Source organism: Triticum urartu, chromosome 5A, assembly GCF_056163025.1.
Source record: "Triticum urartu cultivar PI428250 chromosome 5A, HENAU_Tu73, whole genome shotgun sequence".
NCBI lineage: Eukaryota > Viridiplantae > Streptophyta > Magnoliopsida > Poales > Poaceae > Triticum > Triticum urartu.
Window position 1 is genome coordinate 322533503 of NC_141877.1, and position 18690 is coordinate 322552192.

The window sequence follows — 18690 nt, forward strand, 5'->3', positions numbered from 1 at the left end:
TAGACTATATGGTATTTGGAAATGCCATAATTAATCGTGTATTTATGCTTTAGATCAAGTGATAATAAGAAATCTTGGTAAATAAATATTTTTTGCTTTTTTTAGGCGATTGACAAATAACTGGAGTATTTCTTTTCCTCAAGAAAGATGCAGTGGTTTCTATATCCTTTTGTGAAGCATCAATCCATACAAATAACTATTTCTATGTGGACGCTAAGAAGATCATTGAGATTTCTGTAAATGCAAAGAGATGAGAAGGATTTTTTTATCTTTGAAAAGATGGCGAAACCTTTGCCATTTTCGATTCATTAAGTGAGGAAGTATGTACAAGGTGAGGCCGCAGTCCCAAAGGAGGAAAACAAGAAGTACTTTCACAGAGTAATAGCCCCTAAAAGTTTGGCGCCCATGATGGAACATAAGGCCACCTCTCTTTTGATGTAGGAGAAAATAATCGTTGTCATGGTCAGAGTCTTCCTAAAAACTCGATAGTTGTCCTCATTCCAAATCACCCATGAGACCAACATTAGAAGGAACATAATGGCCTTCCCCTTGGGATTACCTCCATCCATCATTCCTTAACCGAGGTAAGGCCGTGCCAAGTTTCGGGGTTTAGTTCGTTGTGGCCAAGCCAATCAAAGATCACGTTTCAAATTCTTATGCAGTGCTAGCATTGAAAAAATAATAATATGCGCCGTCATCTCAGGGACACACCTGCAAAGCTTGCATATTTCACAATTAGTCCATCCTCGGTTCTCCAAGCGGCCAACAATCCAAACTATATTTTGGATGATCAAGCACACACAGAACTTGCCCTAGGGAGGGGCTTAAGTCTCCCAGTCACCGACTTAAGCATTGATAAGGTCATCCCCACAAATTGGGCATGGTAAGCCGAGGCAGTAGAATAATAAGAAGATCATCATTAGATGGATTTGAATGTCGACAAAAACAAACTATATCTATATCTATCTGTATCTATATCTATATCTATATACCTACTATTAAAGTGAATAGGTATTCTTGGTTTGGTTTAGTCCTTTTCGTTTGGCTCGTACACATGCTAAGCGGCCTGGGCCAGGTACTTATATGTTGATGTGCCTTTTATGGGCTTTCAAAGAGACCGCGAAAAATAATTGGGTCAAAATAAATCAACATTGTTGGAATTGAACACATGACCTCCTGTCTGGATCTTTGACGTGGCAACGACCTATGCACCATTAACATTTACTAATCCCAACTCGCGCTAAATATACAAGTGGCAGTCCTCGTGTTTAGGGCGAGCTAATCCCAACTCGTTCTAAATATACAAGTGGCAGTCCTCGTGTTTAGGGCGAGTTAATTAAGCGAATAGCTAATTAAAGGAAGGCTTGTGGGCTTAAATAAAATATTTAAATAGATGTGGCTAATTAAAGAAAGGATTATGAGTAAACCGATAAAATAATTAAAAGAAATATTGTGGTCTTAATAAGTAGAATATTCAAATAGATGAGGCTAATTAAAGAAAGGATTTGAGGTAAAAAAAGGTAGGATAATTAAAAGAAAGGATCTATAGACTTCAATGTGTTGGGGATGCTAAATTAGAAAAGAAAGGATTTGCTTCCCGACTAAAACGGGTGAGAACCTCATAGTAATTAAAGGAAGGATTATACTTAAATGAAATCAGTGGAAGATTATGCCCAACAAAGAAAATATTAACAAGGCTAAATTGCATCATATTTTTTTATATTCATTTTGTAGAAGGATGTTGCGTTGCAGCATGTTCTTCATAGTGAATCCGGTGCTGTGAGACATTATGCTTGCACAAAACATCAATTTTCCCGTTGCAACTATGAAATAGTCATGTGCAGAAAATTGATGTAGGCTGTTTACCATACACATATTGTGCTAGTTTAAGTCAAACTATGAAATAGTCATGTGCAGAAAATTGATGTAGGCTGTTTACCATACACATATTGCTAATTTTTTTTATGAAATAGTCATGTACGGAAAATTGATGTAGGCTCTTTACCATATACATATTGCCAAATTTTCTATCAAATAGTCAAACTATGTATATTGCCAAGTTTTTTGCTCTGTATCTAGTTGACATTCCCTTTTTCTGTTATCATGCAAGTTTTGAAACGCTTCTCTACCAATCCAAATAGAGATTTCCACTGCGGTCAACATATCACCTCAAATGTGTCACTTAGGTGTGTTTGGTTGTTGGGTTATCATTTTATTGAGGCAGGGATATCCGTGTTTCGGATAGACAAACCTATCACCTCAAATGTGTCACTTCGAGTGTATTTGGTTGCTAGGTTATCTCTTCTGTTTATCGTAGGGCTACTTTTTTTTGAGCGTAAAAAAGAAAGTAGCCCTACAATATCGTAGGGCTACTTTGGCTCGTGCGGGCGCCCATAATCACCCGCTTGTCCCTCGAACTAAATACACCCTACCCAAGAGGATTTCAATGTCCATACGAAGAATTCCCGTCCAAGCGTGACAACCGGGCTCTCGCAACATGCTAGATCGTGCAAATAAGTACCCAATCTACTTACTAGTAATTGTAAAGATTTATCTCACATGGCGAATGTGGAACTACGGCCAATCCTGTCGTCAAGGTTCGGATGAAAAATGTTGCAAATCCTTCTGTTTAAAAATTTCACTGCTAGCAGCCGATCTTTGCAAGGAGAGCATCTGTAACTTACCATATCTAACTTCTTTCAGACCTCTGGATGTAAATTAAAATTCAATCAACAGAAGGTATGACCTTCATTGTTTTTTATAGATAGTAGTAGTAGCACGAGCTCATACACAATAACTTGACAGAGTGTTGCGCAATCTCTTCGTACCTCTCCCTAATGCTAGTATAAGGACGTTTCAAAGAACAGAGCCAACTTATATGTACAACAATCACCTCATCACCCTGTTTCCACCATCCCTACAAGTGATGTGTGTTTCTGTCATCAAGCATCGCTCCTCAGTTCCCCATCGAAGAACGATCCGCCGGCTCTCGTTTTGCTGGCGTCACAGGCTTGCATAAGAGTGCATACATCCTTCTTCTCGAGGAGCTTCTCGCCGTTGACCAGGATGAGGGGAACGTATTCCAGAACCATTCTCTTGCACTGCCGATAGAGAGCAACAAACCATGTCATTATTGCACACGATCAAGGAGCAGACAATGGCTCCTTGATGCACAGAATCCGACAAATTGCACGATAGCGTAGAGAAAATCTAGGGAGTCATAGACCATATATATAAGTGAAAAAAAGCTTACCTCCTGCACATGACCTTTAACCTTGTTGCACTCCTTGATGAGAAGTTGAAGTATCTCAAACTACAGATATCACAAGGCAAATGTTAAGAGACGGAAAAGATCAGGTCAGGACACCGATTATGTCAAGGGAAAAGTATATTTTTCATCCCTCAATTCTTTTGAAAGTAGAGAAATGATCCCTTAACTTCAAAACCAACAAAACTTAGTCCCTCTACTTTTAAAACCGGATAAGTTTAGTCCCACGTGTTGTTTTTGGTGGTTTTGTGCAGACAACTAGCTTACGTATGCACGTTAATTGATCTAAGCTGATTCCTCTCGGGCCAAAAGCACCGGCCAGTGTTAGCTCTCAACTCACACGCTCAGGTGCACTCTGATGTGAACATCAGCACTTGAGTAGTTTGTGCAGCAAACAACTTGACGTGCTGCTAGACACTTGCAGCGACATGGAACGACATGGATGCAGCTGCCGGACTCGACTCACACGGCCTCGACAGAAAATAGTGAGCTCGTGCCCTGCTAACTGAATGAGAAGAAAACGGGAAAAAAAATCAACGGCCTAAGCCAGAAGCGCATCAGGGAGAGCTTGCTTTATACACGAGCGAGCTAGTACGAGGCTACCTTTGTACAGGAGAATGACCGTGTGTTGGGCGCTGCTTCGGCCGGAAGGGGTGGCGTCATGGCCGATAGCCACCGCGCAGAGTCAAAACCACTTCACGTCGGCGGAAAACCACCCGAAGGGACTAAACTTATCCGGTATTAAAAGTTGAGGGACTAAACTTATCCGGTTTTGAATATTGAGGGACTAAGATTTACTGGTTTTACAGTTGAGGGACCATTTCTATACTATCAAAAAAGTTGAGGGACGAAAAATATACTTATCCCTTATGTCAATGAAGCAGATTAGTTACCTGAGCGTCAGGATCTCTCATTTTCGAGAGAACTTCATCGACGAGGTGGCGGCAAAATGTGCAAGTGCTTTCACTTTTCGCAACAGACAGAAAAGATACGTCCCTACAGAGGCCATACTGTTTGCAGAACTCGTCTGGCTTGATTTCAGTGATCTTGGCGAAGAGAAGAGTTGCATACGAGTCCACCATCTCAAGGCACTGCAGAGATAGAAAGAGTTCATGCAAACAACAGGTCATACCCTACTGCTGTTCAAGGGGTATCTTTTGAGCATGTAGCATTTGGTGAAGCAATATAAAAGTGGTGTACCTTCTGTTCTAAGGAGAATGTCTGAGAACAGGCACCATGAAGAATCTCCATGATCTCATCTTGTGTTTGTTTATCACTAAGATAACTGACAGCTTTATTTGTCAAATTCTCACAAGTTGAGCATACTGTGCTGCCACTCTCACCAGAGACAGGAATTTTGCTAGAGGCAATTTCCTCCTTGTCATTTGGGCGGATCTCGATTGTATTGAGATCGAGAAGAACTGAGACCAAATAATGCAGATAGTATCACCAATTAAGAACAATGGCAAACACAAGGAAGAGAATCTTTGTGCACGTGAATTCCCCAGCTAGGCCTTGAACTAGGGACATGAACTAATTGTCGTATAAAGCATACAAAACAGTAAAACACATATTCCATATTCCAGAAGTTAATGGTGTTAAAACAAGGAAGTTGGTTATCCTGAATCTATCTATATGTCAAAAATGGTAATCCATCTTATACAGACACGCGCTATTCAGAAATCAGAAAGAAAAATAAAATGATATTCAGGTCATGTTGACACAATCTAACCGGCTTGATGCCAACAGATGGACGGTGTGACAAAATAATCGATGCCCAAGTCATAAGAAGATAGCAACATGACATCGTAAACTTCAACTTCAATTCCAATTTAAACCAAATACATCAGCTGCACATATAATGTTATGTATTCCAATACTATAACTGGACCAAGATATACATCAAAAGACGATATTTTCATTGCAGAAAAACTAGAATTTGTTCTCCAATTTGCATATTGGAGGTACTAATTTTATGAAGATGAACTTGAATAAGATTTAGCAGCACAGGAAGGCCGTTAAGAGAGAGAAAATATCCAGTTCTTTCTCCTCTTAAAACTACATCTAATAGTCACAAAAAGACCTGAATTTTTTTCAACAACATTGATATAAGATGCATCTACAATGCCCTGAAATTTCATTGCGAAACTCGGTAAATAGATAAAGAAAAACAATCAGACTGTAGATACAAACTCAATAGTGCAATACTGCAAAACATATATTATTATTCACCTCAAATTTGAACTATTTCACAGTCAGATTAGTCCTTTTTGTTTGTGGAGCTGTGAATTGAATTCGGTCTTGAAACTTTGTGTCAAGCTTGTCAGTTTTTCCAGAAAATTTGCGTAGCATTTAGATTACTTCTTAGGTACAGTAGCGACTAGCAAGGAAGTACTGTAAGAGGAGGAAGCACCGAGTATATACCATAATTCCTGCGAACCCTCTTGTCCTGCGGCACAGCTCCAGTGCCAGCGGCCAGCAAGAGGAGGACGAGGAGGAAGAACGGCGCTCCCAATCCCAAACCCATCGTGCGCATGTTCACCTGCCATAAAAGCGAATCATCACATGCTGCTTATAGCAACCCAATCGATTTTACTCTCCGGAAACAACAGAAAAAAAAATTGAGGGGCCAACAATTTTGTCTCTGGAGCAGCACCCAAATCCTGAAATCGCAAAAACCAAGGCGATGATTCGCTCGACGGAAGCGATCGAACACAAATCGACGGAAGGAAAGCGACGGGAGGGGGCGGCGGATCAGGGGAGAAATCGAGACAGGGGAGGGGAACTACCGCGCGCGTGATCTCACCAGATTGGGGATCAAGAAGTGAGGGGAAGGGGAACGAAAAGCTCACCTTGCGAAATCGAGGAGCGGGCCGTGGTCGGACTGAGGCAGCGGGCGTGGTTCGGCGATTGCTCCTGCTCGATTTTAAGAAAGAAGTTCGTCTTGAAACTACAGCGTGATTGCTTTCTCCGAGTCGAAGTCCGTTGTCCGTTGCGCCGACGTTTCGTTTTCGTTTTTTTTCCAGAAGATTGCGTAGACGGTATGAGTTCGTGCAGGTCTTCTATCTAGCGCCTACTCCGACTTTGGTCTCTGGAGGCTGGAGCAGCACCCAAATCCAGAACATGGGCGTTTAGAACGAACGTTTGCCCGCTAGCGCCATTGAGGGCATTTTCTTTGAAGGGCCATTCAGGGCATCTCCAACGCAAATCCTTAAAAGAGACGCAATATTTGCGTATGGACTAGTTCAGATTTGACTCGAATATTTCTCTCTGTTTTTTTAAGTCCGCAACATTCAAAATAATTGTGTCATGGATCGATGTTGGACTACGGAAAGACTCGCGCGCCAATCCTCACGTTGATAGTTATCTTCTCTCGACTAAGAAAAGGAGAGCATGCAACACCTCCTCGTTGGATGCTCCTTCTCTCGCCAGCTTTGGCATGAAGTTCTTGCGTGGTGTGGCTCTACTATCGCTCCGTCCCACCCAGACGCCTTCTTACTCAAGTGGTGGCTTTGATGCTCTGGCCACGTCATCTTCCATCACTTGCTGCAAAGGATTCTCTTCCCTCTTTCTTTTGACAGCATGGAATCTCTTGGGTGCGTCTTCGATGCTCTACGGCCCTCCTTGAGCCACCTCTTACAGTTCATCAAGGATGAAGTTCGACTATGGGTGCAAGCAGGTGTTTTTGGCCTGGCCAACATCATTAGCGAGTAGTCCGCATGTGGTAGTTTGTAACCCTAGCCTCTCTCTCTCTCTCTCTCTCTCTCTCTCTCTCTCTCTCTCTCTCTCTCTCTCTCTCTCTCTCTCTCTCTCTCTCGACTCCATTTTGATCTAGTGTCGGAGACCTTGTAATTTGTTATACTCTTCTATCCATGAAAGATATACAAAATTTTTGTATTTGTGAATTTTTTTCAAAATAACAACATAAAATATTCAAAGAGTGAAAATATTCAAATGTGATGCTAGTTCAAATGTAATATTACAATCCAACTAAGTTTAAGTTTTGAAATAAAATAGTTCAAATTTAAGTTTAACTCGCACATATGTTTTAGTTCTCCCGTTTAAGTAGCCACATGTGCTTAATCGGATCTTCCTTGAGGTACTCCCGAGTTACTCTATGTCAAATTTGTTGATCCATTTTGACAAACTCCTTAAATGTGGTACGATTCTAATGTGAAAGTTAGATAGGACCATCTATGTTCTCAAATTCCAAACCTCTGACATGATCTTCACTCTCATCTTCCATGATCATGTTATGCAGGGGGACACAACATTCATCACCTCCAACAAGATCTTCGGATCCCATGTTTTTGCAGGTCCTCAAACAACTGCAAAGAAGGCTTGGATCACTCTAAATGCCTTCTTCACATCCTTTTTTAGCTCATTCTTGTCTTTGGACAAAATGAGCTATTTTCTGACTAAATGGGTCAGAGATAGTCTTAACGAAGGTTGCCAAGGAAGGATATATACCATCAACGAGATAGTAGCTCATGTTGTAGTCATGAACATTGATGGTATAGTTGCACGAAAAAGCTTTTCCTTCGGTCAACCTATCAAATAATTGAGACCGCTGCAGCACGTTGATATCACTGTGAGACCCGGGCATGCCAAAGAAAACATGCCAAGTTCAAAGATCTTGTGATGCAACTTGCTTAAAAAAGATGGTATGTTTGTTAACATGGTCCTGATATTGACCTCATGAAGCATATGGGCTGATGTTCCATCTCCGGTGCATGCAATCAATAGATTCAAGCATACCTGGGCAACCTCTACTTTCGAGAGTGGACCTTTGCATTGTCTGTGACAGTGGTTCTCTCAAGTACAGAGGTCCAAACACCTCGACCACCGCAGTCACAAATCTAATCTTGGCGTCTATGCATGCGCTCTCAAACATCCGGACGTACTTGTCCTACGAATCAACGGTCGTGCCATATGCAAGCATGCACAATGCAACGGTGCGCTTTTGGTAACTAGAGAATTCAATTCTTCGTACAACGTGTATCTTTCCTGATTCACATATATTGAAAATCTCTTTCTTTAGCCATCACTAATTGCTTCTGATGTGGAGGCACAAATGTTTTGGTTACGGCGGATAATCTGTTGTTTCATAAGACTTATAGTGCAATTTTCTTCCTGTTGTTTGATTGCATAAAATAGTGTAACATAGTTTATCTGTTAAAACCATATATGAAAAAAAGTAAGGTGTCAATTCCAAAGCTTCTTCCCAAGCTTCAACACATCAGATGAATAGAAATTGAAAGACAGGAAAGCAACATTAAGTACCGAAGAAGTTGGCGAGTCAAGGTCGTGAGAGCGAGTTAACTACAGAACCAACATCTTTAGCACCACCCCATTTGCTGAAGAAAATGGAAGGTTGTACGTTGTTAGAAAATGGAAGGTTGGACGCTGTTTAAAAACTAAAGAAATTTAATATAACTATATGTATAGAAAATATAAAAAGAATGTAACAGCACACATGACCTCTTTTGTTAGTATTTGACTGGAGAAAAGGGGAATGGGAGCGCAAAGGGGAAAAATCGTCGACAACAAGGATCGTATCTGCGCGTTTCTTCCTGTTGTTTGACTGCATAAAGTAGTGAAACATAGTTTATCTGTTAAAACCCTATACAAGAGAAAGTAAGGTGTCAGTGCCAAAGCTTCTTCTGAAGCATCAACGCATCAGATGAATAGGAATCGAAAGACAAGAAAGCAACATTAAGTACCAGAGAAGTTGGCGAGTCAAGGTCGTGAGAGCGAGTTAACTACAGAACCGATATCTTTAGCACCAGCCTGTTTGTTGAAGAAAATGGAAGGCCGGACGTTGTTTAAAAACTAAAGAAAATTAATATAACTATATGCATAAAAAAATATAACAGCACAAATGACCTCTTTTGCTGGTATTTGACTGGAGAAAAGGGGGGGAGCGCAAAGGGGAAAAAAAATTCGTCGACAGCAGGGATCGAACCTGCGCGGGCGTAGCCCAACAGATTTCAAGTCTGTCTCCTTAACCACTCGGACATATCGACTTTGTCGTTCTGTTGTTCATAACATAGTATCTATTCAAGAGGAAAATATCACGTAGCATGAAACTATCAACGCCGACTGCAACCCTGAGCCGACGAGAAACATTGCCGATTCCTTACGCGACTTCGCGTCGTTTAAATAGAAATGCTACAGTTGCAGCCACGTTGATGTTGATGTTGATGTTAATGCTAATGTTCCCTTTAATGTTACACATGCAGTTCTAATCCCTTCGCTGTTCTGCACGTTCATGTCAGGCACGATTTGCTCCAAAGCTTAATCTGCTATGTAATCTTTCTGGTACATAGGTAAGTGTCAACATACCCAGGCCGACAGCGGTCATCGTGGAAAAAGCAACCCCGGCCGTTAGAAATATGTATTATATAAATATGTACATATATTACCACTTGGCGCATATGGGTGGTAAGCTATCCGAGGACAAAGAACATGCATAAACATGCATACATTTCTTGACTGTGGCCGACAAATATTGTTAGTTCGTCGCAATCAAATCATCGTTTGGTGGCTAATTGAGAAAAGCACCTGCACCTGCACCTGCGCATCATCGACATCGACGTTGCCTTTAGCGTAACTAACCGGCATTGAGTAGATAACTGATGACCATATATGTAACCTCGTGTCGGAGTAGCTAGGATGTTGGACTTGCTGCATCCCTCAAAAGCATAAAAGGAAAAAAAAAAAGTAGGACATGCTGCACTGACGACACACGGATGGGACGCACCCTCCCACTGCTAGACTCTAGCTAGGATTTTAGACCGTTCAATTCCGCTTTTTTACGGTACGTCAGGTTAACTTGTTCCATCTATGGTTATATGCCCTTATTTTAATGCCTTTTCTTATTGTGAGAAGCATCAACCTAATACAAAAGTTTACCAGCTCGAACGTAATAAAAATTACATCAAGATTTCGAGACCACCGAACAAGCACTACTGCCGTCAGGACGAGTCACCGACAAACCGTTGTGGCTGCTCCGTAATCGGAGCAGACTTGACCTTTTCGACGACAGCCGGAAAGTCTTCGTGGATGTGCCCCTAAGTACAAGCACCCTGAAGCCATGAAGCCACAGTGATCACCGTTAAACCCTTGCATATATTTGAAGCAACTAACACCAAATCTCGTCACATGACGAGAAACCCTAACCTCACCACCCCAAGGAGACCATATGAATCTACGACAGAGCTCCATCGGCTACGCCAACTCGAGAAGGATCCGAGCCTAGATGATAAACTCGAAGAAGAATCGCTGACATCCGCCGAGCGCCACACCTGCAAGGACTACAAAAACCTAACCTAGACTACTAACTGAAACGGAGGCATCAGGATTCCCCTCCCCGTCACTGGTCGCCGGAGCGGTAAGCTAAGGGGAGGCGAATCACGAGCTTGCTGGTGACGTCGGGAGAAAGAGCTTTATATGACTTGTCTTCCAATCATCTATTCTCTCGTAAGTACTACATGTGAAATGTAGAAATGATGCAACACACAATGACACAAACGGTTCATATATTGTCGAATTATTCAATGAACGGACGTATCACTGAGTACATATTAATTTCACAATTGTGGAAGCACAAAAAAATAAAAAAACAAGGTGGAACCACAAACTTTCAACAAAACGTGGATCTCTCAATACATACGTTGTATCACCTTGATCGTAATAGTTATTTTAGTTACTCTTCCTGCAGTTCTTCCTGATCTCTCCATTGTTCCCTATGAGCGGCGAGATATCTCCCATCTTGATCATGCCTGCCACGAAGTCTGCGAAGAAAGCGCTCTGGCTGCTAGCATAGTACTGGACCAGGGGGTCAGTGGCCCCACCGTTGAAGAGCTCCTGGTCGGAGTGCAGGAGCCCCTTCTTGGCAACCAGGTTCTTGTAGTAGTTGTTCTCAAAGGCGATCGGGGTCTGGAGGTCCAGCGGTGCTAGGTTGTTGTCGCCGGAGCCGGAGTTAGGAGGACACCCCGATTGGCGGGTCCCGGCGAAGCCGCTGTCGATGTCAGTCTCGTTGTAGATGTGTGCTCGGAAGTTCGTGCAGCGAGCTTGGCCTATGGTGTGAGATCCTGCGTAGGTACATCCATGTAATCAGAGAAAACAGAATTTGTGATGAGGGATACTTCAGTTTCCCCTTTTAAAATAAAGGGAACGTTTGGGCCCTTTTTTCCCAAAGGAACGTTTTGGCACTTTTACTCAATTATCACTTACTTTGCAACTAAGTGTGTATATTCTCTAAAAAGAATGGAAGAAAGAAAAGGGAATTTGAGTCGGTGATGGAACAGAGTAGAAGGAATCATATGCATGTGTGGTTGTCATTAATTTATAATCAAGTTGGATATATGGGATGCCGGCTTTATTCTTCTCTTAAAATGGGCTCTCGCCCCGTTCTATAGATAAAGCACTAGCCGAGATATACCGCTAGCTTTATCTTTTCTTTAATAATATTAAGTGCAATGACACGTGAATATGTGATGGGAGGCATCTTTCAACTAAAGCCAGAGCCAGCCATTTCACTGAAAAAGTTAAGTGGCCTGGCTGCTAGAATACTGGCCTCAGATCTGTGACATGCAACATGCAATACAACTAAGAGGTTCTTCTAGAAACCCATGCCGGCAACCACATGCCAATGCCAGTTTTTTTCGTCGGCCTAAAAAGTAATGGAAACTACTTCTAATTGGTAGTACGAGTAATTACTTTCAAATTTCAATAATCACCGATGATTGAACTCGTCACCAGTAAATTAACAATGTCCAGGCTTTCAAGTCAAAACTTAGCTATCAGTTCGGCTGGCGATCATGCCTGCTACAGCTGTATCGTGCAGTGTAGCTAGCTAGCTAGTAAAGCTAGTAGAAGCAGAGTGTGAAACGGTTCATATTCTCCCACATGGGAATCGATTCTTGTCGCCATCCTTCTTGTTAATTACTGTACATCAGTGCTACATTCCCTCTCTTTATTTGGCGAAAGATTAGGTACGTACTCCCACTGCATTCTTAAGCACCAGTGATCATCCACCAGTCAATAAATTGACGAGTACTTGGGACTAGTTGGTTGTAATGCAATGGCAATAAAATAATTATTCTACGCAAAAATAATAACAATTATGTATTGCTTTGAGCGATGGATGGAGGTACGCACCGGAGAGCGCGACCATGTCCTTCTGGGAGAGTCCCTGCGCCGCGAAGAGCGACGTGAGGTTGGCGAGCCCCGACGTCGGCGGGGGGATGTTGTTGTTGGCGCCGCTGAAGCTCGCCGTCGTCGAGTCCCTCCGCCCGACCTTCACTGCCCAGTTCGGCCCGCCCAGCTACACATGCATGCTCACAGTTTCAGCATGCATGTCGTTCGTTGCACGTATACAGTATAATCTAACGAACTAAAAAGTACGTTAACGTATGCATGGGGAGTAGGAGTAGGCAGGCTCCTATACGTACGGCGACGACGCTGTCCCTGGCGGCGATGGCGAGCACGTCGGCGCAGGAGACGACGCCCGGGCAGATATTCTCGACGGCCACCTTGATGGCGTCGATGACCTCGAACCCTCGCACCGACCCGTTGTTGGGCATCGCCGTCTTCTCCCCCTGGAAGCTCGGCGTGTCGTCGAGGAGCAGCGACCCGTCGCAGCCCTGGACGAAGCAGTCGTGGAAGAAGAGGCGGAGGATGGACGCGCCCATGCGCGGCTCCTTCGCCACGGCCGACTGCACCACCGACGCGACTGCGCCCAGCGCGCCCGGGCACGAGCTCGAGTAGAACCCCGTCGACAGCTGCGCCGACGCCCCGCCGGCCGCCATGACGACTAGCAGGACGAAGCACAGAGCACTAGCATTCATGCCAGCAGCCATGCTCTCGATCGCACCCGACTGTGTGTGCGTGTGCAGTGCAGACTATTGAGCGTGCGTGTGTTGCCTTGAGCTAGCTTGCTGGGGCGTGGGTATTTATAGCATATTTGCACAGATGAATTATTTGTGGTGGCAGTGTGGTGCTTGAAAGAAAGAAAGAAAAAACATGATTAGATTGCAGCATCTTTCCCACCAACTCTCTGCTGGACTTTGAGTTGAAACTGAAGCACCGTTGTCTAGGGCACGTACGTACACTGCTTCAGGTTTTGGTGAGTGAGAACACTTGGACTTGAGCCTGTGAAAGCAAAAAAGGGCGACACGGCTAAGTAAAAGGGCGTCGTCGCCTTTTCTCGATCAGGCGACGATAAAGCTTAGCTACCATATGATGCTGACTGCTCATCATCTCTTATGTTAGTAGGAAAAAAGGATATTCTCATCAGAAGGTGCTCTTAGTAGGAAAGTACTTTTCCATGAAGATGCCATATATAACACCTGAGATTATTAGATCAATGGTTTCTTTTACGGAAGATAGTTGGTGAATTATACATACTAGTATAAATTAAATTAAAGAATACATAATTTACTGTTCATGAGGATGTAGGGGCACCTGGGAACTGTTACACCTTTCCAATACTCGCTTCGTACACCAATATGATGCTCGCATTTTTTCTGAATCAGATGTGTTGAGTATATTAGCAATTTTTTGATTACTTAATCCATGAATAAATCATGAGCATGGCATTGATAGAATTAATCACACATTGGTTATGAACAATGTAAGCATGTGCTATGCATATAATAGAAACATCTACGCACATAGCTAGTACTGCTAAGACAGAAATAAAACAAGGGCGGGATCAACGAGTTATACACCCTAGTAGGCCAGGCCGAAGCAGCTGCAGCAGCGGTGTTCTCGGCAGCCTTCTTCTCGGCTTCAAGTTTCTTAGCGGCGATGATAGAGTAAACCACGTTAGGCGTATGTATGTGTGCGTGTGCGTGTGTGGCGTGCGTGTGTGCGCCTTCAGTTTGTAGCGTGACATGGTATGAGCCGAGTTGAATACTAGAGAGAAAAAGGCCTCGGCGTTCGTCGCCGGGGGAGGGCGTTTGTTGCCCGGCAAATTTTTGTCTCTTCGTGTTCTTGTCTGATCGTTCGTCGATCCTCGGTTCCAACAATTGGTATCATGAGCTGGTTCATCTTGGGCGTCGTTCTTCTTGCCGGAGGCGTGCCGACGGTGGCGGAGTTCGCGGGCGGCTGCGCGATGCTCCGGGCCGTGTGTCGGTCTATGGAGGTGCGTGGCGCGGCGAGGAGGCCGCGGTGGCTGCGGCGGCACGGTGAGGAGGCCGCGGAGGATCTGCGTGGTGGCGGCTTCAACGACGCACAGCGGCATGGCGGCATGGAGGTGTTGCGCTGCAGTTGAGGCCGCAGCGGTGCAAGGCAATAAGCCGTGGCGGCGAGCCGGGCGCGACCGGTGCGTGTTATGGGTGCGCACTGGACGCGTCGGGACCGCGGGCGCGCGTATGAGCGTGCGGTTGACGTTGGGAGGAGGCGTATGTCGCCGTTGTGCTCGAGTCCGTGCTCGAGTTCGGCTACATCCTTCCGACGTTTGTTGCTGGCGGTTGCCATGGCGGACGCAGAGGCGGCGTGCGGTGAGCGTCTGGTGCGATCGGGCTCGTCGGGCGCGTCGGATGCGCGCGGGACGTGCGGGACACACTGGTGCGGTCGGGCGCGTCAGGCGTGTGTCGCCGGCGGAGAAGGAGCTCGGCATATGTCGCCGGGGTCGTGACGGAGCACGGTGCGACCGATGTTAGTGCGCCAGGTCGGGTCCGTGGCGGTGCGACCGGCGTCGGTGCGCCGGATCGGGTCCGCGGACTGGGTTACGGCCGTGACGACGACAATAATGAGAGCTGCAACAACTCCGGCGACAGCAAGATCGTGGTTTAGGAGGAGTATGATAGAGTAAACCACGTTAGGCGTACGTATGTGTGCGTGTGCGTGTGTGGTGTGTGTCTGTGCGCCTCCAGTTTGTAGCCTGACATGGTATGAGCCGAGTTGAATACTAGAGAGAAAAAGGCCTCGGCGTTCGTCGCCGGGGGAGGGCGTTTGTTGCCCGGCAAAATTTCGTCTCTTCGTGTTCTTGTTTGATCGTTCGTCGATCCTCAGTTCCAACAGGCGAGTCGGTCGGCTTTGGATTGCTGACTCATGGTGATGGCGAAGGCGATGACAATGTAGATGAAGTAGACAAACAGCGGTGAACAGTTGCGTAGGAGACGCTCCTCGAAAACCTAATCGCACATCTCCCGTACAGGATCTCGACAAACGGGTTTCGGAGGCATGCTCTTCCGTCAACCATGCACGCCGTGGACTGGGTGGGGTCGCCGGTGAAAACAACAGGGAGTGGAATGATGGTGGGCAGTGCACGTGGAGGCAGAGTAGATGTAATCTGTTCTTCGTAGCGGTTAGGGTTGGCCGGCACCTCCAATATATGGATGCGGGTGGAGAGACGTGAGTTGGACACACATCCGAGTTGGTAACATCCCATGATATGACGTCCCAGATCGTGGCTCGTCCGCTAAGGATTTCTCTATTCCTGGCTGGCAAAAAGTAAGTGTAACCGCACGAGTGACACAGGTCTGAGCTTAGCTACCATGTGATGCTGACTGCTCATCATCTTTTATATTAGTAAGGAAAAAGGATAATATTCTCATCACAAGGTGCTCTTAGTAGGAAGTACTTTTTCGTAAAGATGCCATAACACCTGAGGTTGATGTTTTTTCTTATGGAAGACAGCAGGTGAATTACCTACTACAAATTAAATTAAAGAGTAGAGAATAATACTCCCTCCGTTTTAGTCTATTTGTTTACTCATTTATTTTAGTCCGTGTGTAATCTATATTGAAATATTTAAAACATCTTATATTTATGAACGAAGGAAGTATAATACATATAATGTTACATGGTCGGTAGATCCATCATCCATATGATGCAATAGGAAGTTACCAGCCCCCTGCAACCAGCATATGAGTTTATGCCCCTTTGACTCTTCATAGCCCCCCGCAAAAAAAAGACTCTTCATAGCTCATTTTTTTAAATCTTCCTACATCATATTATTATTATTATTATTATCATCATCATCTTCATCATCATTTTCATTATCATTTGTATTACTACTATAAAACTATCTCAAGAGACATGTACTGCTTAAATTTGAGACTTTTTTCGAGCAAAATGTAGTAGATATTGTTAGGTCAAAGCTAGCAGTAGTATTTTTTTTTCTGAAACAAGGCAAAAGCATTGCTTTTCATTAATTAAGCTAGGAGAAAGACATGTACAAGGCCCAAGCCGAAATCTCTAATGGACTACTCTCCCGGAATGATGGCCCCTAAAGGCTCATTTGGTAACCAGGGATCCTACCGGGACCCCCCTCCTTTCCTTGGCGGAGGGCCAAATCGATCCGGGGGAGCGTACCTCCGCATTTGGTCACCCACAAAGGGGAGCGACCCTAGCACTTTCCACGTCCCTTCCCCGATCGAGATTTCCAGGCCTCCACGGGTCGTGGAGGAAATCCCCGTCTCGCTCGCTCCCGCGACTCACTAACGGCGATCGAGAGCGCCGCCGCCCGCTCCTTCCTCCCTCGAGCGTTGCGGCCTTCCCCAATCCCCAGTTACCCCTGAGCCCCGAGAGCCAAAGGGCGATCTAGATTTTCCACGTTGGTTCAAGTTTGCACAAGCTAATTTCACCCGAGGCGCTTGCTCCCTGGGAATAGCTCCCCCGAAATCCAAATGAAGCCTAAGTGTTTCGTCCAGGCGATACACCACAACCTATCCTCTCTCTCTCTCTCTCTCTCTCTCTCTTGATGTTATCAAATACAAATCGTAGGCAAAGATGCAAATTTGTGAAAACTCTAGCATTCCTCTCGTTCCAAATCTCTGAAGGCACAATGATAAGAAGTGAAACGAAGGCCTTGTTTGGTCTTGTATTGGGGTTGACTGTTTAGGCATATAGTCACCCACCCACTAGGAACCTATGCAAATCAAATCATGTGAGCATTATTCCGCACACACGTGAATTTTGCCTTCAATATTAGGAAATCATTAAAGGGAGATATTGAGAAGGTTCGTAACCTCTAAAGCGATCAGCAGTCCAATTAAAATGTGCTGCACTCATGCATGCTTAATTGCTTGGTAAAGTTGGTCTTTTTGGAGTGGCCAAAAAAGGTCATTGCTTAGTATGTTTTCTCTCTCTCTTAGTATGTCTAATTGCTTGAAATGATGGAATCATTTGAGAGATGTCCGATTCTCCTTTTGCCTTGTTACACACATGTGTATCAGCTTATTGAAAGATATTTCTTCATTTGAGGTCATCTCCGGGATGAAAATACTCGCGCCTTATCTCAGACAAGTTATTAGGCGATTAGCGTCGTGTTTTGGCTCCGAATATTGCATACTACTGTATCGTGGATTGTGTGATCCAAAAAGTATAATTGTTCATCTCGGTGGGGCGCACAACTTTCATGTAGTGCACATTTTCATTTGAAGTCATCTTCAGAGCGATTTTGTGCAAACCGAAAACTGATGTCAACGGACAGAGTCCAACTCGTCAGAGACGAGGCGCAAGCTTTGGCGTCATGGAGGTACAACGAGGTTAGGGGGGTGAAATGCTAGACTTAATCTCGTCGCACCCGCAGGTTTATTTAGCATAATTCCCAGTAGAATAAACCGGCTGTGCAGCGTGAGCCGGCTCATGTCTGAAGTGGAACGAGTGGCGTTCGGATGGCGGCGCCGCGTAGCTCGCACAGTTTCCTGCATCTCTCTTTTCAGCTGTAACCGCAAGATAAACAGAGAAGAAACAGAAAATATGCAGCAGTTGTACGCAGCAAAAAAATTCCCTGTGTTCTACTGTTCATCGTCTAGCTTTCGCAACCGCACACTGCCCACCTGCTGCTGCTGCTGCGTGTTAGTGGCCGTGGTTTCCGGTGGCCAGCTGCACGCTTGTAGTCTTGGTTCCGGGCAAGTTCAGAGCATCATGGTAACGTGCATGTTCAGAGCAGGTCCCAGTTCAGAAATTCAGAAGAGTTGCGAGATGGGGCAAAAATTCATGTTTTGACCCTTTTCTAAAAGTTAGTCGAGATTTAACCCTAGTTTGTAAAAAAATTTAAGATCTGACCCTTTTGCTACCGTCGGGGTTGATGACGGTAGGGTAACACAGCCTACTATCACAGTCTCCGATGGTAAGACTTAACAACACCGTCACTTTCGTCTGAAATAAAAAATACCCTACTGCCAACAACCTTGGCAGTAGGCTATGTTACCTTACCATCAAAGTGCTTGGCGGTAGCCACGGCCACTGTTTTTAAAACATTGAAAAGGGGTTGCATGCATCTCCTTCTATTCTTCTCTCACAACGCACTAGGCTTAACTAGCATGTATGTATCCATCATCCATCTGCAAAAGTGCATCCTTCTGTGTATTTTTATTCTTTTGTTATTATTATTATTGTTGTGTAGCATGCATGTATGTAGTGACCCGTCCATTTATCCTACTGTGCACATACAAAAATTA

The 18690-nt window shown here is 44.6% G+C and overlaps 2 protein-coding genes and 1 non-coding gene across 3 annotated transcripts; all 3 read right to left on the reverse strand.

Annotated features, from left to right (window-relative positions):
* Nucleotides 1-2714: 2714 nt before the first annotated feature.
* On the reverse strand, nucleotides 2715-6415 carry LOC125508754 (uncharacterized). The gene is made up of 6 exons (XM_048673541.2): nucleotides 6121-6415; nucleotides 5693-5810; nucleotides 4469-4689; nucleotides 4162-4359; nucleotides 3254-3313; nucleotides 2715-3101 (listed from the first exon to the last, which is right to left on the reverse strand). Exons 2-6 carry the CDS (start codon nucleotides 5802-5804, stop codon nucleotides 2943-2945), a joined length of 750 nt encoding a protein of 249 aa, XP_048529498.1. The 5' UTR covers nucleotides 5805-5810; nucleotides 6121-6415; the 3' UTR covers nucleotides 2715-2942.
* Nucleotides 6416-9212: 2797 nt separating this feature from the next.
* TRNAS-UGA (transfer RNA serine (anticodon UGA)) lies at nucleotides 9213-9294 on the reverse strand. Its single transcript has one exon. It is a non-coding gene; the product is annotated as a tRNA-Ser (tRNA).
* Nucleotides 9295-10792: 1498 nt separating this feature from the next.
* Nucleotides 10793-13211, reverse strand: LOC125508755 (peroxidase 4). Its single transcript, XM_048673542.2, has 3 exons — nucleotides 12727-13211; nucleotides 12434-12599; nucleotides 10793-11364 (listed from the first exon to the last, which is right to left on the reverse strand). Exons 1-3 carry the CDS (start codon nucleotides 13132-13134, stop codon nucleotides 10973-10975), a joined length of 966 nt encoding a protein of 321 aa, XP_048529499.2. The 5' UTR covers nucleotides 13135-13211; the 3' UTR covers nucleotides 10793-10972.
* Nucleotides 13212-18690: the final 5479 nt, after the last annotated feature.